Source organism: Pygocentrus nattereri, chromosome 11 (assembly GCF_015220715.1).
Source record: "Pygocentrus nattereri isolate fPygNat1 chromosome 11, fPygNat1.pri, whole genome shotgun sequence".
NCBI lineage: Eukaryota > Metazoa > Chordata > Actinopteri > Characiformes > Serrasalmidae > Pygocentrus > Pygocentrus nattereri.
This window is the reverse complement of record NC_051221.1, coordinates 9,179,477-9,203,693: the sequence shown is the minus strand read 5'-3', so window position 1 is coordinate 9,203,693 and position 24,217 is coordinate 9,179,477. Positions and strand designations below refer to the sequence as shown.

General features: G+C 43.3%; 1 protein-coding gene across 5 annotated transcripts in view; it reads right to left on the bottom strand.

Moving 5' to 3' along the window:
- LOC108439793 (NACHT, LRR and PYD domains-containing protein 3-like) overlaps window positions 1-24,217 on the bottom strand; it is a 65,396-nt gene that overhangs the window by 7,100 nt on the left and 34,079 nt on the right. For 3 of the 5 annotated variants that reach the window (XM_037542631.1, XM_037542632.1, XM_037542633.1), the window contains 3 exons: window positions 23,062-23,235; window positions 21,732-21,905; window positions 3,631-3,801 (listed from right to left, as the gene is read on the bottom strand). In XM_037542631.1, coding sequence (XP_037398528.1) covers window positions 3,631-3,801; window positions 21,732-21,905; window positions 23,062-23,235 — 519 coding nt within the window. The other 2 variants (XR_005130942.1, XM_037542634.1) reach the window with 2 other exon arrangements.

Genomic DNA, 24,217 nt, shown 5'->3' with positions numbered 1-24,217 from the left:
GACACCACCCCACCGGAGGGGGCACCCCCCTGGAGCGTGCTCGTTCGCTTTCTCCGTTGCACGGATAGGGAATCGGTCTTCCAGGCAGCACTCAGGAAGCGAGATGTCCTCTACAAAGATAACCGCCTGAGGTTCGTGGATCTCAAGATGTTTTGAGGATTCAGCTACTATTTTTCATATTATTCAGCTAATATACCCGGATGGAACAATGACAGGCTCAACAGGTTTGTTTAGGTGCAACTGCTACGTGCAACGTCATACAAGTAATGTATAATTAGTTTTTCGTTCTTATGGTCATTTACTTGCTCTGTTTGGGATTTGAATAGGATTAACTACCTGTTGAGACTTTGCCTGTTTTCGTTACCGAATAATCTAAAATTACTTAGCCTTTGATATTATTTTCCAGACAATATGCAAATTACTGCATCTTTTCAGTTCTTCTGGAGCAAGCCGCAACGTAGCTCAATTTACTTTTTTATTGAAAGGCTTTTTTTACTTTTCTTCTTTTGTTTCTTTTCATGGCTGTTTTCACAGACCACCTGTTAATTTGTTTGATCAGTACTCTGATCTTGACGGTGACAGGGCACTGTGACCAGTATTATTTTTGGGTGCCTCGCTGTTCAGGGACGGGGCTGGGGCTAGAGCTGGGGTGGGGGGGTTGTTACTGTTCTTGTTTTGCTTATTTACACTTAAAAGCACATCAGGTTTACAATGTTGTACAGAAATATTCCCAAAGTCACTTTTGTTATTTGTATGATACGTTTTGATATATATGGAAAACCTTCTTAAATTCGTTACCTGGAATGTCAGAGGTTTAGGACTTGTGGTCAAAAGGAAAAAAAATTCCTATAGCACTTAAGAAAGATAATGTAATGATAGCCTTTTTACAAGAGACGCATTTATCAAGACAAGAACACTTGAAGCTTAACAGGGGCTGGATTGGACAAACATATTTTTCTTTGTACAAACTTAATTGCAGAAGAAGAGGTACAGCCATCTTAATAAAAAAAAAGTTACCATTTATTCTTGAACAGCAGACTGAAGATATTGGGGGCAGATTTGTTTTAATTACTGGTCACTTGTATGGGCACCATGTTGCAATGCTTAACGTTTACACTCCAAATGAAGACACTCCTGCCTTTATGTCTGATGGCATCTTGTGATTTAATCAGTCATGTAAAGATATTGGCATATTATCTGGAGATTTAAATTGTGTTTAAATCGCCAGGTAATCAGAATTTAGATAAGACATCAGTTTCTCCAGTGAACGTCAAATCAACCTCCATTGTTAATCAGTTGAGCAGTGAGCTTGGCCTTACAGATGTTTGGAGAGAATTAAACCCCACCACCAAAGATTGCATGTTCTATTCTAACCCTCACAATTCATACTCCAGGATCGATTATATTTTTATACCGAATAGTTGTATTCATTTGATACATTCGTGTACAATAAGTTCAGTATTGCTATCGGATCACACTCCAGTCTTCATGGATATTAATCTCTCTTCTTTTAAATGCAGAACCAAAGTTTGGAGGTTTAATTCATCTTTGCTATCTAACACTAGATTTGTTGACAATGTACGACAGTGGATTATTAATTATTGGGAAGACAATAAGAAATCTCCTGTGTCACCAGCTACTCTATGGGATGCTGCAAAAGCTACAATACGTGGACATTTAATATCTTACACATCATTCCATAAGAAGCCTTTGCTACTAAATCGTAGAAATCTGGAAACTGAGGTGAGAAAATTAGAACAATTACATAAAACAGCACATAACCAGTCCAGCTGGGTTCCCTTATGTAGAACTAGAGCTAAGCTAAATTTAGACCACACTAATCATGTTAAGAAATTGTTATTCCTTTCAGAAATACTATGAACTTGGTAATAAATCAGGAAAGTTATTAGCACATCAAATTAAACAATCTGAACAATCTGAGAAATCTGTGAAATTGTTAGTTGAATCTGATGGTACTAAAATATATGGACCTGAAAGGATAAATAATCTGTTCAAAGATTTTTATAAGTCTTTGTATACATCACAGACTACAGCTTCTGATCATGAGACGCTATCCTTTCTTGATAATATACCCCTACCCACTATTTCAAAAACAGAAAGAGAAAATCTTAATGCTCCTATTTCCTCTGAAGAAATCTAGGATCTCTGTCTTCTAATAAAACACCAGGACCAGACGGCTTCCTAATTGAATTCTATAAAACATTCTGGCCAGAACTCCAACCTATTCTACTACCGGTTCTGCAAGATCTGCTAGATCAAGGTTCCATTCCAGAGACTTGGAAAGCAGCTTTAATCTGCTTAATCTTAAAAAAAGATAAAGATCCCCAAGTCTGCTCATCCTATAGCCCTATAAGTCTTCTCAATACGGACTGCAAGATATTTGCTAAAGTTTCAGCAAGAAGACTTGAAAATATTTTACCTCAAATTATTCATGCTGATCAATGTGGGTTTATCAGAAAGAGATACGGGTCTGACAATATTCGCAGATTGCTAAATGTAATCAATTTGGTACAAAGACGCAAATACCTTTCACTTATAATTTCACTAGAAAAGGCTTTTGACTGAGTGAAATGGGCCTTTTTATTTGCAGTGCTAAAAATATTTATTTAGGGGATAATTTTATTAAGTCTATTAAGCATCTGTATGCAGACCCAAGGGTAGCTGTAACCACCAACAGTATTTTATCTGAATATTTTAAAATTGAAAAGGGAACGAGACAAAGATGTCCTCTCTCACCTCAGCTTTTCACTTTGGTCATAGAACCCTTAGCTCAGTGGATTTGGATGAACAAAGACCTCTTAGGAATTTTGTAGGAAAGGACGGAAAATTAAAGGACACATTCAAATCAAGGACATGTTCAAATTCACTTAACACTGGAAATGTCAGGAAAAATAATATGTGAAGCATGGGGGGGGGTGGAGCTTAAATAATATTAACCTAGAGGAAGACGTTTGGCCTATATAACTATATAAATGTCTAAATCTGTACAAATCAAAAACTGATAATGTCTGGATTACACACACACACACACACACACACACACACACACACATCTTCTAAGCCACTTCTCCTTCTGGGTCGCGGGGGGTGCTGGAGCCTATCCCAGCGGTCATTGGGCGGAAGGCAGGATACATCCTGTACAGGTTGCCAGTCCATCGCAGAGCAGACGGACAGCCATACACATTCACTCACATACTCACACCTAGGGGCAATTAATGTCCAACTGGCCTGACTGCATGTCTTTGGACCATGGGAGGAAACTGGAGATCCTGGAGGAAACCCATACAGACACAGGGAGAACATGCAAACTCTACACAGAAAGGACCCTTGTCACCTGGTCAGGCAATCAAACCCAGGTCCTACTTGCTGTGAGGCTACAGTGCAACCCACCCATGCCACCGTGCCGCCCTGTCTGGATTAAATTATTCTAAAAAAAGGACTACAAAAACAATAAATCACTGAACACCCACATATTTATTTACTTTTTATACAGACACCTAGATGATTCACAAAGAAACCTTTTTGTGTACCTATGTTTTTTTAGGCAGCTTATGGGCTAGTGGTCAAGGGCTTGAACTCTTGTATAAAACCACTAATTCAGCAACTCACTGTAGTTTCTCCAGTTTATAGAATGGATCCTCCAGCAAAGCAGAGAGCTTCAATCTTGAGCCTCCTGTTCTATTGGAATTGAGATTTAGCTCTCTCAGATGTGATGGGTTTGAATTCAGAGCTGAAAGCAGAGCAGCACAGCCTTCCTCTCCAATGCCACAGTTACAGAGCCTGTAGAGACATGGATAAAAAAAACACTTACAGCTCACAGAAACACAGATGGGCATATGTTTAGAAATAGGGATGCACCAGTATTGATACTGCTATCAGGTTTTGGGCCGATACCACTTGTGCTCATAAAAATTCACTGGTATCAACAATTCAATACCAGCTATGACATACACTACCATGCCATTGAACAAATGCAGTGAAGGATGCTCTGCAAACACTGAAGGGTTACTGACTCTGTGACAGTTGAACACAAAGTTGCTGTTCACTAAACATTTCACCCTGGAAGATTTCTACCATGAATTTAGCCTGTTTTTAAACACACACCATCACACCTCCTTCCTCTATACAGGTGGAGACACAAATGCCAGCAAAAATGAAAGGAAAAAAGTCAACATCTGCTACCACCAACTTTACTCTGTTTGACTGAATAAAACAGTTAGGTACAAATGCTAATACACTTATACAAAATTTTGTTTATATAATAGGCTGTAGAGAGAGTGTAACGTCCTACCATGCACATCATCACCTGCTTTTAGCTTTGGTGCAGTGTGTTGTCAGCACTGCTCAGTTTATCAACTTGTTTGCTCAGTACTCAGCCCGCAGCATGTTATTTTGAATGCAACGGCATTATCTGAAAGTGTTTATGGACAGGGCGTTGATGGAGTATTGTAGTTCAGAGTGAGAATATAAATCTTAGGCCTTGTCCAGGTGCAATGGTCCATTCACACTTACAGTGTGAGTTAACAAGATTTACATGCCTATCTTTAGACAACATTCAACTACATTCAAACAGCCCAACAAAAGACTCCAAGAAGACATAAAACTGGTGTGGTAGTGTGCTCCTCAGATGTGATTCCTGCTGTCACTGTGTTACAGAGACTGATGTTGGAAGAGACAGATGAGGAGTAAAACTATGAGACGTACTTTACTTAAGTTTTAGTGATACTTATTAGTCCCACATTAATGGAAATTTCATCTCCGCATTTAACTCATCCGTGAAGTGAAACACCATACACACACTAGTGAGCACACACACACTAGGGGGCAGTGAACACACTTGCAGGGCAAGTAGAGGGCAATCCTATCCACGGCACCCGGGGAGCAGTTGGGGGTTAAGTGTCTTGCTCCAGGATACCTCAGTCATGTTCTATCGGCGCGAGGGGATCGAACTGGCAACCTTCCAATCACAGGGCCAGTTCCCTAACCTCCAGCCCACGACTGCCCCCAAACAACTGTACAAAAGGGCTTTTCTGACAAAACCCGCTCATCTCCACCGCAATAATGAAACATCAGCATCAGTGATTAATGCAAAACATCATCCAAAATCCTGATATATGCTTGTAGTCTTTATATTCCAACCACAGGTTAAAATAGCAACATGATTCACACATCTAAGTCAGAGCTAAGTCGTCGGGAGCAATATGCTCCTGGTAGGGTATCCCAGGGCGAACAGGTCTGGAGTGAAGACCCAGACTAATGCGATCCAAAAACCCACCATGAAAAACAGGCACAGAAAAATCATGTACCCTGCCCAGGAGAGAGCCACCAGGACCATGGAGCCAGGCCTGGTGGTAGCACCATGTGGGCCCACCACCCGCAAGGTCCAGCATGGGGAAGCGGTGCAGTGCTGCACAGGCAGTGGGAGATTGCAGGGGAGCCCTTGGTGGCCTAGGCCCCTGCAGCAGAAACTGGCTCTTGGTACGTGGAATGTAACCTCACTGGGGGGAAAGGAGCTGGAGCTTGTGTGGGAGGTTGAGAAGTACCAAGTAGATATACTTGGGCTCACCTCCACCCACAGTGTCGGGTCTGGAATCAAACTCCTGGATAGGGGTTGGTCCCTCTCCTACTCAGGGGTTAAAATCACAGAGAGTAAAACTTTTTTGTGTGAGCTTATGCACCAAACAACAGCTCAGAGTATTCAGCCTTCTTGGAGTGAGTGGGCAGGGTTCTGGAAAGGGTCCTGCCTACAGACTCCATAGTCTTACTGGGAGACTTCAATTCTCATGTTGGCTATGACTGGGAGACCTGGAGAGGTGTGACTGGGAAGAATGGCCTAACCGATCTAAACCTGAATGGTGAATTGTAATTGGACTTCTGTGCCAGGCATGGATTGTCCATAACAAACACCAAGTTCGAACACAAGGATGTACGTAAGTGTACATGGCACCAGAGCTCTTTGGGTCAGAGGTCAATGATCAACTTTGTTGTCATTTCATCTGACTTGGGACCATCTGTTCTGGACACTCAGGTAAAGAGAGGTGCTGAGCTGTCAACTGATCACCATCTGGTGGTGAGTTGGATCAGATGGCAGGGAAGACTGATGATCAAACCTGGTAGGCTCAAGAGAATAGTGAGGGTATGTTGGGAACGACTGTCAGAGGCCCCTGTTCGGAATGATTTCAACTCCCACCTCCGGGAGAGCTTTTCCCATGTCCCGGGGGAGGTAGGGGACATGGAGTCTGAATGGACTCTGTTAAAATCCTCCATTGTGGAAGCTGCCAGGCACAGCTGTGGCCAAAACTTGTGGGTGCCTGTCAGGGCGGTAATCCAAGAACCCCCTGGTGGACACCAGTGGTGACTGAGGCCGTCAAGCTGAAGAAAGAGGCCTTTAGGGACTGGATGGCCCGAAGGACTCCTGACTCAGCAGATTGGTACCAACAGGCAAAAAAGGTAGCATGGTGGCAGAAGCAAAATCCAGGGCGTGGAACGAGCTTGGCGAAGCCATGGAAAAAGACTTTCAGTCGGCTTCAAGGAGGTTCTGGACAACTGTCCGGTGACTCAGGAGTGGTCAGGGTGGCTGCGCGCAAGCTATATTCGGCAAGGATGGAGAAACACTGACATCAAGTTAGGATATTGTCGCTCATTAGAAGGAGCCAGGAGTCAGGGCTGGAGGCCCCTGGCATGTCAAGCTCCATTTCCTTGGTGGAGGTCACTGAGGTAGTTGGCAAGCTCTTCAGTGGCAAGGCAACGGGGGTGAATGAGATTCATCTGGAGATGCTTAAGGCTCTGGATATTGTGGGGCTGTTGTGGCTGACGCGACTCTACAATATTGCATGGACCTCAGGAACAGGACCCTTGGACTGGCAGGCCAGGCTGGTGGTCCCCGTTTTTAAAAAAAGGAGATCGGAGGTTGTGTGCCAACTATTGGGGTATCATACTGCTCAGCCTCCCTGGGAAAGTCTATGCCAAGGTGCTGGAAAGGAGACTTCGACCAATAGCTGAACCTTGAGGAGGAGCAATGCAGATTCCGTCCTGGCTGTGGAACAATGGACCAGCTTTTCACCCCCTCATGGATTGTTGACAGGGCATGGGAGTTTGCCAACCCAGTCTACATGTGTTTTGTGGATTTGGAGAAGGCTTATGACCGTATTCCCCAAGATATCTTGTGGAAGGTCCTCCAGGAGTATGGGGTACCAGGGCTACTACTCCGGGCCATTCGATCTCTGTACTCCCGGAGTGAGAGCTGTGTTTGTATATTCAGCATTAAGTCGGACCCTTTCGGTGTTAGCGTTGGACGCCGCCAGGATTGTGCCTTGTCTCCACTCCTGTTCGTGATATTCATGGACAGGGTGTCAAGGCGTAGCCATGGTCAGGAGGGCATTATGTGTGGAGGCCGGAGGGTGGCGTGTCCGTGTCTTCATCTATTTGCAGACAATGTTGTTCTTTTGGCTGAACCACATGGATGCCTCCAGCACTCACTGGAGCGGTTTGCAGGTGAGTGTGAAGTGGTCGTTATGTGGATCAGCACCTCCAAATCTGAGTCCATGGTCTTAGCCCAGAAAAGTATGGCATGCCCACTTCAGGTAAGGGGAAAGGACTTGTCCCAGGTGGAAGAGGTTAAGTATCTCAGGGTCTTGTTTCACAAGTGATGGGAAGAGGGATCGTGAGATCGGCCGCAGGCTGGGACTGGTAGCAGCAGTAATGCGGTCACTGTACCAGACTGTAGTGGTGAAGAGGGAGCTGAGCCATAAGGCAAAGCTCTCTGTTTTCCGGTCGATCTACATCCTGACCTTCACCAATGGTCATGAGCTGTGGGTAATGGCTGAAGGAATGTGATCACGAATACAAGCAGCGGAAATAAGCTTTCTTCGCAGGGTGGCAGGCTACACTTCATTCGATAGGGTGAGGAGCTCGGCCATCTGGGTTGAGCTCGGAGTAGAGCCGCTACTCCTCCGCATTGAGAGGAGCCAGCTGAGGTGGTTCAGGTATCTGATTCGGATGACCCCTGGACGCCTCCTGGTGGAGGTGTACCAGGCACAGCCCACTGGGATAAGACCCCGGGGACGTCCTAGGACCCGCTGGAGGGATTACAACTCCAAGTTGGCCTGGGAGCAGCTTGGGGTCCCTGGGAATGAGCTGGAGGAAGTTGCGGGGGACAGGGTCATCTGGGATCCTCTGCTCTCCCAACTGCTACCGCGACCCTATCTGGACTAAGCGGTTAACGACAATGATGATGATGATGATGATGATGATTCACACATCACAGTCCTCAGGAGACAGTGACCTCACTAACCAGAGAGAGAAAATCAAGCTGTAACCAAGCCTCATCTCATATCTGGTTTGAAACCACCCAAAAACCTGCTATTCGCTCTCTACTTTAGCCTTTAATTTGCAACAATAGGCTTAAAATAGCGTCAAAATACAGCCATCATAACCATCAGCAGGACCATGTGTGTCCAGAGTGATTTTATGCAGCTGCAGCAAAAATTCAGTCAATAATTCAAGTTCAGAAAACCACCATTCAAATCCTGCAAATTTATGTCCATTTAAATGCCTTAATATTCAGTCTAGAAATTCTCCTTTTGTCTCAAACAATTCCCTGACTCTGAGTTTAGTGCTGATAATCATAAACTTTAGTTAAATACAGATAATAATTACGCAAACAGTTTGAGATCAGGCTTTTTGGTGATTTTTCAAGCCAGATGATGCCAGGTGCTCTACGTATGCCCTGCACTGTTTCTGTGCTGAGAGAGTGGGGGAAGGGTTGAGTAACACAACAGAGAATGGTGTCCCATACATAAGACTAAGAGCACTTCACAAAATGAAACAAACAGGCATTGAAACATACACTATATTGCCAAAAGTATTCACTCACCCATCCAAATCATTGAATTCAGGTCTTCCAATCACTCTCATGGCCACAGGTGTAAAAAAACACATAAAATGACAGAGCAGGGTCAGCGGATGCTGAGGCGCATAGTGCGCGAAGGTCGCAAACTTTCTGCAGAGTCAATCACTACAGATCTCCAAACTTCATGTGGCCTTCAGATTAGCTCAAGAACAGCATAGAGAGCTTCATGGAATGGGTTTCCATGGCCGAGCAGCTGCATTCAAGCCTTACATCATCAAGTGCAATGCAAAGCATTGAATACAGTGGTGTAAAGCACCGCCACTGGACTCAAGAGCAGTGGAGATGTGTTCTCTGGAGTGATGAATCTGTCTGGCAATCTGATGGACAAGTCTGGGTTTGGCGGTTGCAAGGAGACGGTACTTGTCTGACTGCATTTTGCCAAGTGTAAAGTTCGGTGGAGGGGGGGATTATGGTGTGGGTTTTTTTTTTCAGGAGTTGGGCTCGGCCCCTTAGTTCCAGTGAAAGGAACTCTTAATGCTTCAGAGATTTTGGACAATTTCACACTCCCAACTTTGTCGGAACAGTTTGGGGACAGCTCCATCCTGTTCCAACATGACTGCGCACCTGTGCATAAAGCTAGGTCCATAAAGACATGGATGAGCGAGTTTGGTGGGGAAGAACTTGACTGGTCTGAACAGAGTCCTGACCTCAACAAGACAGAACACCTTTGGAATAAATTAGAGCTGAGACTGTGAGCCAGGCCTTCTTGTCCAACATCAATGTCTAGCCTCACCAATGTGCTTCTGGAAGAACAGTCAAAAATTCCCATAAACACACTGCTAACCCTTGTGGAAAGCCTTCCCAGAAGAGTTGAAGCCATTGTAGCTGCAAAGGTTGGGCAATATAGTGTATACTAAGAGATGGATAACAATAAATATAATAAACATTATTATAAATAATACCTGTAATACCTATAATAATACCTGAAATATCATGGCTTCTGCTGGTTGTTTCGTCTGCTTGAAGTGTGGCATGTTTAGTTTAACCCCCTTTTCCACCTCTAGTGATAATGATAGTGGCTGTGTTTGTGCTAAGTGCCAGCTAGTTAGCTCTCTGGTGGAGAAAGTGGACCAGCTAGAGGTGCGCATCCGGGGTTTATTAAGGGATAGACAGCAAGATTCAGTGTTAGCAGCTCCAGGTGCCTTAGGGAGAGTTAGCTCCCCCTCGACTCCGGCGTTAGAGCCCTTACAGCAGGGTGAATGGGTGACGACTCAGCGGTCTAGCCAGAAAGCTAAGGCTAATGCTAACACTGAGTCTAAAGCTAGCCCACCGGAACACCACGCTCCTCCAATTCGCATGTCAAACAGGTTTGCCCCGCTCAGTGAAACACCCACTGTGGAGCGTGTTAAAAGTACTCTGGTTATGGGAGACTCGATTGTCCGACACGTGAAATTAGCTACTCCTTTAGTGGCACCAGCAGTAACAGTTAGATGTTTATCAGGAGCCAGAGCGCCGGACATTAGTGGCAACCTTAGACTGTTAACTGATAAGAAATATTTGAGGATAGTCTTTCATGTAGGGGCCAATGATATTCATCTGCGGCAGTCTGAGATAACTAAGGGTAAGATTAGAGAGTTGATTAAACAGGCCCAGACGATATCAGATGCCGTAATTTGCTCTGGCCCCATCCCAATGCGGTGCGGCGCGGAAGCCTACAGCAGGCTTTCAGCGTTAAACTGCTGGATGTCCAAGTGGTGTTCCCGAAAATCATGTGGGCTTTATGAACAATTGTTTCGAGGGCAAGCCTGGTCATATAGGTAGGGATGGTGTTCACCCCATGTGGGAGGGTGCTGCCTTACTTTCTTGCAGCATAGCTCATAGTCTTTTAGTTAGTCGACAGAGTAGTGTAAACAGCTGCTGACAGTCAAGAGCCGGGACCAGGCCACAGACAGACAGGCTAAACCGGCAGTCTGAGATCCACCTTGAGGCGTCACCCAGGGTCAACTTTATTGAGATTGTGTCTTTGCCCCGAATTAAAACTAAATTTAATCATAGAAAAACTCAATCAGCCCGTTTAAACAATCTAATCAATATATATCCTCAGATGATAGCACTAACACCTTAGATCTAAAATTTGGACTACTCAATATAAGATCACTAAACTCAAAAGCAGTCATTGTAAATGAAATTATAAGCGATCATAAATTTGACATTTTCTGTCTCACTGAAACATGGGTTAGACCAGATGAATATTCAGCTTTAAATGAAGTCACGCCTGTAGGCTATAATTATGCACATAGGCCAAGATTATCAGGCAAGGCAGGTGGAGTCTGTGTAATCTACCAAAATACTCTAGATATTAGTCAGAAACAATGTGACACTTTCACTTCCTTTGAGGTCCTTTCCATTCATGTCACAAAAAAGAATGCATTTTCATTATTTAACATTTACAGGCCACCAGGTCCAAGAATTTAGTGATTTCGCTGCAAACCTGGCTGTGTGCAATGATAAAGTAATAATTGTAGGACATTTTAATATTCACTTTCAGAAGGTAGATGACCCACTAAAAAGGCATTTACTTCAATTCTAGACTCTGTTGGTATTACCAAAAATGTGACAGGGCCTACACACTACTGTAGTCACACATTAGATTTAGTTTTGACACTAGGTCTTAACATAAACAAGCTTAATTATCCTACCCCAAACCTCAGCAGTCTCCGATCATTACCTAATTTCATATGAGCTACGTCTTAACCATAATATACGTCACCTCATTATTCTACAAAGCGCTCAATAAAACCTTTTACCGCCCTACAATTTACAGAAAATCTGCCAGAACTATCAATGGCAGTTTTCACTCCATCAGACCCAATGGAACTAGATTTACTAACCGATTATTTAGAAAATACCTTCTGATCCACTTTAGAAAATGTGGTGCCACTTAAAATAAAAAGAATAAGGCAGAAAAAGCTCGCCCCATGCTACAACGATAAAACCCGTACCTTAAAACAAACAGTTCGGAAACTACAGTGTAAATGGCGACAAACCAAGCTGGAAGTGTTCCACTCTGCCTGGAAGGACAGCCTTATAGAGTATAGAAATGCTCTCACTAAAGCTCGCTCAGCATATCTGGCCTCGCTGATCGAGAACAATAAATATAACCCTAGAATCCTGTTTAGTGTAATTTCCCAAATCACAAAAAATCAGGCAGGTACTGAACCAGAAATCCCAGCAACTCTCACCAGTGAAGTTTTTATGGACTTCTTTAACAATAAAATTGAAAATATTAGACAACAAATTCAACCCACAGTATTAAATCCAACTTGGCTCTCATCTGACTTGGCTGATATAAAACAAAACACAGTTGTAGAAAAGAGCCTGAAAACTTTTCACCCACTCCCACAGCTAGAGCTAGATGAAGATTATCTCCTCTGCAAATTGCACAACCTGCATACTCAATGCAATTCCCTCAAAATTACTCAAAGAAGTACTGCCAGTCATTATAAACCCTCTTTTAACTATAGTAAACTCGTCCCTTAGTCTGGGCTATGTTAGCAGTTATCAAACCTCTGATCAAGAAACCAAATCTTGATGTTAGCATATTGTCTAATTACAGGCCTATTTCTAACTTACCATTTACATCGAATATCTTAGAAAAAGCTGTGGCCCAACAACTTAGTTAATATCTACATAAGAACCATATATATTAAAAATTCCAATCTGGATTCAGGCCATGTCACAGCACCGAGACGGCTCTAGTTAAGATAACTAATGATCATCTTCTTGTCTCTGATCAAGGCTATGTATCCCTGTTAGTGCTACTTGACCTCAGCTCAGCTTTCGATACAATAGACCACAATAGTCTCCTAGAAAGGTTAGAAAACATGGTTGGAGTCACAGGGACAGCCCTATCATGGTTCCAATCTTACCTAACAGAACGTTATCAGTTCGTCAGTGTAAACAATTTATCTTCCAATTATTAAAAAGTAAGATTTGGAATTCCGCAAGGCTCTATTTTAGGACCATTATTATTTACACTATACACGTTACCGTTTGCCTGATGAGTGGAGAAGCAGTGTATTGGTCCCCATTTTTAAGAACAAGGGTGATGCGCAGAGCTGCAGTAACTACAGAGGTATAAAGTTGATGAGCCACACCATGAAGGTATGAGAAAGAGTTGTTGAAGCAAGGCTAAGGCAAGAGGTTCAGATCAGTGAAATGCAGATTGGTTTCATGCCCAGAAAGAGTACCACAGATGCAATTTTTGCATTGAGAGTGTTGGTAGAGAAGTACAGAGAAGGTCAGAAGGAGGTATATTGTGTCTTTGTGGATCTAGAGAAGGCGTATGATAGGATGCCAAGACAGGAACTGTGGTACTGTATGAGGAAGTCAAGTGTAGCTGAAAAGTATGTTAGGCTGGTGCAGGACATGTATGAGGATAGTGAGACAGTAGTGAGGTGTGCAGTTGGAGTGACAAATGGTTTCAAGGTGAAGGTAGGGTTACATCAGGGATCAGCTTTGAGCCCCTTCTTATTTGCAATGGTGATGGACAGGTTGACAGATGAGGTCAGGCAGGAGGTCCCATGGACCATGATGTTTGCAGATGACATTGTAATCTGCGGTGAGAGTGAATGAGAGGGAGGCAGGTGGAAAGGTGAAGATGCAAGGAGTAGAGGTCATAAAGGTGGATGACTTCAAATATCTTGGGTCAACCATACAGAGCAATGGACAGTGTAGAAAAGAGGTGAAGAAGAGGGTTCAGGCAGGATGGAGTGGGTGGAGACGGGTGTCAGGGCTGATGTGTGACAGAAGGATAGCAGCAAGAGTGAAAGGGAAGGTTTACAAGACAGTAGTGCGTTCTGCTATGATGTATGGTTTGGAGACTGTGGCTCTGTCTAAAAGAGAGGAGGCTGAGCTGGAGATGGTGAGATTTTCGTTGGGAGTGACAAGGATGGACAAGATTAGAAATGAGCAGATCAGAGGGACAGTGAAGGTGGAGCAATTTGGAGATAAAGCCAGAGAGGCTAGGTTGAGATGGTTTGGACATGTGTTGAGGAGGAATAGTGGATATATTGGGCAAAGAATGTTGGAGATGGAGCTGCCGGGTAGAAGGAGAAGAGGTAGACCTCAGAGAAGGTTTATGAATGTAGTGAGGGTGGACATGGAGATGGTTGGTGTGAAAGTAGAGGAGGCAATGGATAGGGCAAGATGGAAGCAGATGATCCGCTGTGGCGACCCCTAAAGGGAGCAGCCGAAAGAAGAAGATGTTACCGTTAGGCACAGTTATAAGTAACCATGGCATTAGCTTTCATTGTTAAGCAGACGGTACGCAACTGTACATATCAGCCAAGCCTGATGACAAATACAGATTAAAGAAAATAGAGGACTGTGTAAAAGACGTGAAATGCTGGATGTTATGGAACTTCCTCCTACTAAACAGTAACAAAACAGAGGTTCTCCTTCTGGGTCCAAAATTGGCAAGAAGTAAACTACCAGATTTAATTTTAAATCTCGCTGACTCTCCATTCACACCAGGCTCAGCAGAAAAAAATCTTGGCATCATAATTGATTCAGATTTATCATTCGATCAACACATAGGCAGCATCACTAGGACAGCTTTTCTACATCTTCGCAACATTGCCAAGATAAGAAATGCCCTATCCCTGCGTGATGCAGAAACACTAGTACATGCCTTTATTACTTCCAGGCTAGACTACTGTAACGCGCTACTGTCAGGATGTACGAGCAGGAATCTAAGCAAACTTCAACTAGTCCAAAATGCCACAGCCAGGGTCCTCACTAAAGCTAGAAAATTTCATCATATCAGTCCAGTGCTATAATCACTTCATTGGCTACTTGTTAAATTCTGTAATGATTATATAATTCTTTTATTGATGTATAAAGCCCTACATGGGCTTGCTCCTGAGTACCTGCAAGACTTTATTTCCCATTACGAGCCATCGCGACTACTCAGATCCCAGAGTGCTGGCTTATTAATAGTTCCTAGAATTCATAATTGCTGCAGCTTTTAGCTTTTGGTAGGTAGTGTTCCTCCTTAGATAAAGGCAGCAGATCCAGGGGTCCATGGACACAGGGAATTATAGTAAACTGAGACGCTGGGGCTGTCGTCCCGCTGCTCGCACGCAGTCACTCAGGTTTGTGGACGGTGGAGCGGAGGGATGCCAAACTGTTTCAGAGTGCTCTCGTGTCTGTGTGTCCTTCTGGTTCTCTCCTTTTAGTGAAGCTGTCATAGTCAGATCTGCCGGAGTCATTAGCCACACTCTGGAAATGTTCACATTCCCTGTTTTATGTACAAACAGACAGAATAAAACTGATTCCATCTCCCTGCCTTTTTTCCGAGTATACAACCGCCCACTTGTCCGGCTGGACACTGAAGGACGACTGACTGTCGAGCTCTCCTGCTACCCACTTCAGACCAGCCGCCACGCCCCAGCTACTGCCACCTGCCTTGAACTAGCTGCCCACCCTACACTGATGTTTTCATAGACTCCTAGCTATTACTACTACTAATACTACTGCTATTAATACTAGTAGTATAATCATTTGTAGGTAGTTGTTGGCACTGTCGCCCCTGGCTTGCTCACCTGGGGTTTTTACATTCTTGTTAAAACTTTGTCTTTTCTGGAATTCTATGAAGTTGCTTTGTCCATTTTTACATCCATTGTAAAAAGCACTACAAATAAATTTGATTTGATTTGATATAAACTAAATATTTAGCCCGTCTTTCAATTTACATTGATTTTGATTATTAAAAAGCTCAAAAAAACTGAGAGTAAACATGCAACTCAATTTGATGTTAAAAAATAAAGCCTGCCTTGCCATGCTGTATGAGTTTTAACACTGTGTGAGTTTTAGCATGAATCCAAAAGCACAAAAATTCATTTAAAAACATGGCCACCTTATGCTAATTGTTTATTTTTACTTAATAATAAGCAACAGAATGAACCACCATCACAATTCTTGCACTCACAGACACTGGGGTGACACGTATTTTCAAGATTTGTATAAGCGAAAAAGTGTCTGCAAAATTTAATACATTTTGGATCAAAATTCTTTTAGCATCAACATGTGAAATAATGGCATATCTAAGTAGCCCAGGGTGACCTAACTGTCATTGACAAAAATATCATGACAATTCTGCAAAGATTTTTAAGAGTTAAATTCAAGGTTTTTTTAATCATTAATTCATTACCTTTTTTCTTCTAAATAATGCTTTTTTAATATTGTTTTTTTTAACAGAAATTTTATTGTGACACTGCTATGAAATCATTAAGTTTATTTTACATATAGAACCCTTGGCAGACACTCTTACCTAGAATGAATAAGAATTTGATTATTTTTACAGAGGCAGCTGAAGGTAAAGTCTGAATTATTGGTGTTCAAGTCGAGTCGCAGGTCTTTTCTGATTTTTTCCGATCAAGTCTCAAGTCATCAAAGTCTCTCTGTCTCGCATTATCCAGGTTATCTTTTCTTCTGTTTCTTATCTAAGTTCTCTGTCCCCCTTTATGCCTGATTGTCTCTGATTGACTGGGTTCTCTGTCTCACTCAGTCTCTGATCATTTGGGTTCTCTCTCTCTCACTCAGTCTCTGATCATCTGGGTTCTCTCTCTCACTCAGTCTCTGATCATTTGGGTTCTCTCTCTCTAACTCAGTCTTTGATTGTCTGGGTTCTCTGTCTCACTCAGTGTCTGATCATCTTGGTTCTCTCTCTCACTCAGTCTCTGATTGTTTGGGTTCTCTCTCTCACTCAGTCTCTGATCATTTGGGTTCTCTCTCTCTCACTCAGTCTCTGATCATCTGGGTTCTCTCTCTCACTCAGTCTCTGATCATTTGGGTTCTCTCTCTCTCACTCAGTCTCTGATCATCTGGGTTCTCTCTCTCACTCAGTCTCTGATCATTTGGGTTCTCTCTCTCTAACTCAGTCTTTGATTGTCTGGGTTCTCTGTCTCACTCAGTGCCTAATCATCTGGGTTCTGTGTCTCACTCAGTCTCTGATTGTATGGGTTCTCTCTCTCACTCAGTCTCTGATCATCTGGGTTCTCTCTCACTCAATATCTGATCATCTGGGTTCTCTCTCCCTCAGTCACTCTCGGATTGTCTGGGTTCTCTCTCTCACTCAGTCTCTGATCGTCTGGGATCTCTCTCACTCTTATTGTTTGGGTTCTCTCTCTCACTCAGTCTCTGATCGTCTGGGTTTTCTCTCTCACTCAGTCTATAATCATCTGAGTTCTCTCTCCCACTCACTCGCTCATCATCTGGGTTCTCACTCTCACTCAGTTTCTGATCGTTTGGGTTCTCTCTCTCACTCAGTCTCTTATTGTTTGGGTTGTCTCTCTCACTAATTCTCTGATCATCTGGGTTCTCTCTCTCTCTCACTCAGTCTCTGATTGTGTGTGTTCTCTCTCTCAGTCAGTGTCTGATAATCTGGGTTCTCTATCTCACTCAGTGCCTGATCATCTGGGTTCTCTCTCTCACTCAGTTTCTAAATGTTTGGGTTCTCTGTCTCTCACTCTCTCTCACTCAGTCTCTGATTGTCTGGGATCTCTCTCACTCTGATTGTTTGGGTTCTCTGTCTCTCACTCACTCTCGGATTGTCTGGGTTCTCTCTCCCACTCACTCTCTCATCATCTGGGTTCTCACTCTCACTCAGTTTCTGATCGTTTGGGTTCTCTCTCTCACTCAGTTTCTGATCGTTTGGGTTCTCTCTCTCACTCAGTCTCTTATTGTTTGGGTTGTCTCTCTCACTCAGTCTCTATTTGTTTGGGTTGTGTCTCTCACTAATTCTCTGATAATCTGGGTTCTATCTCTCACTCAGTTTCTGATCATTAGGGTTCTCTCTCTCACTCAGTCTCTGATTGTTTGGGTTGTCTCTCTCACTCAGTCTCTTATTGTTTGGGTTGTCTCTCTCACTCAGTCTCTATTTGTTTGGGTTGTGTCTCTCACTAATTCTCTGATAATCTGGGTTCTATCTCTCACTCAGTTTCTGATCATTAGGGTTCTCTCTCTCACTCAGTCTCTGATTGTTTGGGTTCTCTCTCTCACTCAGTTTCTCATCACCTGGGTTCTCTCTCTCTCACCCATTCTCTGATCATCTGAGTTGTCACTCTCACTCACTCTCTCATCATTTGGGTTCTCTCTCTCACTCACTCTCTCATCATCTTGGTTCTCTCTCTCACTCAGTCTCTGATCGTTAGGGTTTTCTCTCTCATTCACTCAGTGATCATATGGGTTCTCTCTCTCTCTCACTCAGTCTCTGTTTGTGTGTGTTCTCTCTCTCAAGAGTATCTGATTGTCTGGGTTCTCTCTCACTCACTCTCTCATCATGTGGGTTGTCTCTCTCATTCACTCTCTCATCATCTGGGTTCTCTCTCTAACTCAGTTTCTGATCGTTTGGGTTCTCTCTCTCACTCAGTCTCTGATCATCTGGGTTCTCCCTCTTACTCAATCTCTGATCGTCAGGGTTCTCTGTCTCTCTCAGTACCTGATCATCTGGATTCTCTCTCACTCAGTCTCTGATTGTCTGGGTTCTTTGTCTCACTTAGTCTCTGACTGTCTGGGTTCTCTTTCTCTCTCAATCCCTCATTATCTAGGTTTTCTTCTCCCTATGTTATTCATTATATACACTTTTTGTCTCCTTCTTTCCCTTTATCTGGATTTTTTAGTTCACCTCTGTCTCTCTCAATGCACGTCACTTGGGTTTTCTGTCTCCCTCTGTCACTCATCATCTGAGTTTCTGACTCTCATCATTTGGGTTCTCTGTCTCTCTTAGCCCCTCATCATTTAGCTTACCTGTCTCCCTGTGTCCTTTCTTATCCAAGGATTCAAGGGATTCAAGGATTCAAGGAGATTTTATTGTCATTCGCATCACATGGTACATGAGGTGGAACGAAATTAAGATCTCATGGTCCAGTTTACACCCAAGAGCTGTTATTAAAATAGATAAATATAAGCAAATAGATACAAAAAACACAAAATAGAAAGTACACAAGAGAGGGAGAGTAGGAGAGTAGGCAGTTAGCAGCAATATGAAGTCCAGAGTGCAAGTTTGCTATAGCAGCATGATATTGACTTAGAGCAGTGGATAAAGTGTCTAGATAAAGTGTCTCAGTGCGGTTTAAAGTGACAGTGTTTGTAACAGTACTTGTTCTTGTAAGTGTCAGTGCAGTGTGTTCAGTTGGAATTTAAGAGCCTTACAGCTTCTGGTATGAAGCTGTTTCTGAGTCTGGTTGTTTTGCACTTGATGCTCCGCAGCCTCCTGCCTGAGGGGAGCGGGACAAAAAGTGCGTGTGCTGGGTGGGTGGGATCCTTCCTGATGCAGGTAGCCCTTTTCCTGCATCTGGAGGTGTAAATGTCTGTGGTGCTGGGGAGGCTGACCCCAACAATCCTCTGTGCAGCCTTCACCATCGTCTGCAGAGCTTTCCTATCTGCAGCAGAGCAGCTTCCATGCCACATGTTGATGCTGGAGCACACGACGCTCTCCACCACACATCTGTAGAAGGAGGTGAGGACTGCCCTCCCGAGTCCAGCTCGTCTCAGCCTCCTGAGGAAGTAGAGCCGCTGATGTGCCTTCCTGACCAGAGTGGAAGTGTTGTTGCTCCAGGTGAGGTTGCTGCTCAGGTGCACACCCAAGTACCTGTAGCTGTCGACCACTTCCACCTCAGAACCTCCAATGTGCAGAGGGAGGTGGTCATGATGGCCCCTTCTGAAGTCCACAATCATCTCCTTCGTCTTCTTTACGTTGATGCAGAGGTTGTTTTCTCTGCACCAACCCTCCAGGTGTTCCACCTCCTGCCTGTAGTTGGACTCATCTCTGTTTGTGATGCATCCAACCACTGCTGTGTCGTCCGCAAACTTCACAATATGACAGCCTGGATGGATAGGTGAGCAGTCATATGTAAGCAGTGTAAACAGGAGGGGGCTCAACACACAGCCCTGAGGGGAGCCAGTGCTGAGGGTTATGGTGGGGGAGGAGATGTTGTGGATCCTCACAGACTGCGGCCTGTTGGTCAGGAAGTCTAGGACCCAGTTGCACATGGAAGAGCTCAGTCCAAGTGAGGAGAGTTTTGTTATCAGGGTCTGAGGAGTCATGGTGTTGAAAGCAGATGTGAAGTCCATAAAGAGCATACGAACATAGGAATCCTTCTGCTCCAGGTGGGTGAGGGCAGTGTGGACCACAGAGGAGATGGCATCCTCTGTGGATCGATTCCTCCTGTACGCATACTGGTGTGGATCCACAGTGACGTTGATGGTGGCTTTGATGTGGGTCTGAACCAGTCTTTCAAAGCACTTTGTTACTATCGGCGTGAGGGCCACTGGCCGGTAGTCATTCAGACCCGTCACTGCAGAGCTCTTGGGGACCGGGATGATGGTGGCAGTCTTCATGCAAGAGGGGACTGCTGCCTGGATGAGGGAGGCGTTAAAGATGTCCGCCAGGACGTCCGAGAGCTGGTCGGCGCAGTCTCTTAGCACCCTTCCGGGGATGTTGTCCGGGCCAGCAGCTTTCCAGGGGTTGATCCTCCTCAGCGTCCTCCTTACTTCTGCTGCTGTCACGCTGAGGGGCTCCTCTCCTGGTGAGTGTGTGAGTTTGGTGCTGGGGGGGGTGTCAGGATTCTCAAAGCGGGCGTAGAACTTGTTGAGAGCCTCAGGCAGGGATGGGTCTTTGGAGCTTTGTGCAACGTTGGATTTGTAGTCCGTGATGCACTTGATGCCCCTCCACATACTCTGTGGATCCTGGGAGGAAAAGTGTCCCTGGATTTTCAGAGCATATGCTGCTTTTGCCCTCTTGACTCCAACAGTCAGCTCTCTTCTAGCCCTCTTGAGTTCACCTGAGTCCCCAGACCTGAAGGCAGCATCCCTGGCTTTCAGCAGAGAGCGCACCTCTGCGTTCAGCCAGGGCTTCTGGTTCGGGTAGCAAGTCACAGTCTTGGTGGTAGTGACATCCTCCGTGCACTTGCTGATGTACCCGAGAACAGCAGATGTGTACTCCTCCAGGTCCAGCTCCCCCTCACACTCAGCAGCCTCCCTGAAGACCTGCCAGTCTGTGCAGCCGAAGCAGTCTTGCAGCACAGCGTCGCCGTCACTGGGCCACACAGTGATGGTCTTCTGTGGGGGGTGGTATGCAGGGGCCAGCATGATGGAGATGTGGTCGGAGAGCCCGAGGTGGGGGCGGGGGAAGGCTCTGTACGCATCCCTCACGTTGGTGTAAACACGGTCCAGCGTGTTATTACCTCGCGTTGGGATGTTGACGTGTTGGTAAAACCTCGGCAGGGTGTTCTTCAGTTCTACGTGGTTAAAATCCCCCGCTACCAAGTAGAACGCCTCCGGATGCTTGTTCTGAAGCGAGCTGATGTTGTCATAAAGCTCCTTCAGCGCGTTGTTAGCATTAGCATCCGGTGCTATGTAAACAGCAATCAAAAACACCGCCGAATACTCACGAGGCAGATAGTGAGGCCGACACTTCACAGTCATCTTGGTTCCGTCTTCCTTTGTCCCTCTTCATCTGGGTTCTACACCCCCCCCCCCCATCTCACTGTCCCTCCACTGTTACTATCATAATCTCTCTTTTTATTATTTTTATTAAGAATAGCAATTCATCCCACTGACCGAACTAAACTCCCCCTAAATCTCCCACTTTTATGGTATCTGATTACCTCTTAAAAGGACATACGCACACAAAAGAGGAAAAGAAGGAAAGGAAGGCCCAGTAGCCACAAACAAGTGGAGGAATGAAAATGAGAAAATGTTTGTTTCTGTGAATCACACACATAAACAACAACAAAACAAAAATCTTTGTGTGCATATTTCATCTACATTCATAGTAAAAAAGTAATGATCTCACCAGATTATCTCCAGTTTACAGTGTGGATTTGCCAGTCCAGCAGAGAACAGCTTCACTCCAGAATCCTGCAGTTCATTGTTACCTAGATTCAGCTGTCGCAAACTAGAGGAGCTTAAGCTGAGAGCTGTGAGCAGAATTGCACAGCTTTTCTCTGTGAGATCACAAGAAAACAGCCTGGAATAGAAATGATAATTACATCATAATCTATAACATTATAACATTTATAAGCACTTATAAAAATACAATTTACAACAGGCAATGGTCTATTGAGTTGCATCACTTTTTGCAGGGCAGCAATATCAAGACTGTGTTAGTTTAAGGAGGTTAAGCTATCAAAAGCTAAAGCTAAAAGTCAGCAGCGCCTAACGCTGCTCACAATGATGTTGGATATGCATTAATATTTAACTGCAAGATGACAATTGCCAGCTTATGGTATTGGCAGTGATGGCATTAAATTACATTGATTTATAGCAGACTGCAAAATCATGTGATGGACAGACAACACTGTCTTAAAACTGAATATTATTGTGTTTAAAGCATTAGTGATTAACTGTTACAATACAGTGGTAAACTCTATGCACATGACTCTTTATTTTATCTATGCTTACCAGTGAAAACTTAATAATAAAGAGAAAAAGAGAAATAATCTGACTTTTGTACTTGTACAACTTGTTAAAACATAGCTTCATTTCTTGGTTTTATTTTTGGGAGCTTTAAAGAAAGAGGACAGCTCAAAGTTAACCACTGATTTATGAATTATAATTTGAGTATGTGACTGATTATGCACTATTAAATCATATACACAATTTAAAAGCCTGCTCTTGTTTTCATCTTGTTTAATAAATAAGAATTAAGAATTTAATGGAGAGTTTCGCTGTTTATTCTAGACTTTTTATGATCCTTGCTGTAGAGAAGGATGGCTTTGATCTTCTAAGGGTTACAAAATTTATGAGGTAGCATTGTTCTGTTACATTTTTTTTTAAAAGTTGAACACTGATTTAATATTTATTAAAAGACTGTTTTCTGTATGCATACTCATACATGAATTGCTAAAGATAGAAAGTGGTGGAAAACAACATTAAATATATCCCAAGCATTAGGGCAATACAAAATGCAGTTACAACTGGGATAACTAATTTAGTAAGCCAGTATTAGTTATTATCATATTGCCTCCCAAGGTTGTCTCACTTTCTCTAGATTTTATGAGCTTGGATATCTCATAGCGAGGAAATAAGAGTAGAAAATGCATTGATTGCTGTTTCTGTTTCCTTCTCTGTCTTACTGTCACACATAAATGTCATGTTAAAGATACAATTAGTCAGTAACTCACTGTAGATTCTCCAGTTTACAGTGTGGATCCTCCAGTAGACCAGAGAGTAGCATCACTCCTGAATCTCCTAGATTATTCCAGTTCAGATTCAACTCTTTTAGGTGTGAGGCGTTTGAATTCAGAGCTGAAACCAGAGTAGCACAGCCTTCCTTTCCAATACTGCAGTTAGACAGCCTACAGGAAGACGTTGATACAAACACAACCCAGCAAAATCTAATCTGCACAATCATAAACATCAAAAAATAAAAATAAATAAAAAATTCAATATATTGCAAAGCAGCACCTCTATTTAACACTACCAATATACAGGAGCATCTCAATAAATTAGAATATCATCGAAAAGTTAATTTATTTCAGTAATTAAATTCAAAAAGTGACACTCGTATATTATATAGATTCATTACACACAGAGTGATCTATTTTAAGTGTTTATTTCTTTTAATGTTGATGATTATCATTGGAAAGTTTAAATAAATCAACTTTCCAATGATATTCTAATTTAATGAGATGCACTTGTACAGTACCTTCTTTGTGAGCACTGCAAAACTATGCATTGGCACAAATTTTAATCTTAAATGTAGGTGACATATCTAATATTTTTCATGATGAGATTGCTGTCCTGTTCTCAAAAGTAATGCTGTTTTTATACACAGCAAAGGGTTACTAACTGTGCCGACTGGGCATGTGCCCAGGTACCCTCAACGAACCCCGATTTAAAATTTGAAATAAATTCAGAAATGTTATTGATGTCTCTGATGTGTAACTAATAAGCATTCAGTTAAGTCTAAAACATTTCTGACATCAAGCTAAGTGGTTTAAATAAGAATGTTTGTTTCCCCTAACAGGTTGGATTAAACACAAACTTTGAATAAAAGATGACTTAACATGCTGTTACTCTTGGGCATTGAGTCGAAGCTTGTTAAATAGCTGGAATTTGATGAAATGGTGGATGAGTCTGCAAGGAGAAGAGCATTAAAAAACCTTGTCCTCAATGAGACTTTCTGCATACACACTAAGGCTACTAATATACTTATAATGTATGTGTAATGTACAACCCCAATTCAAGTGAAGTTGGGACGCTGTGTAAAACATAAATAAAGCAAATCCTTTTCAACCTATAGTCAATTGAATACACTACAAAGACAAGATATTTCAA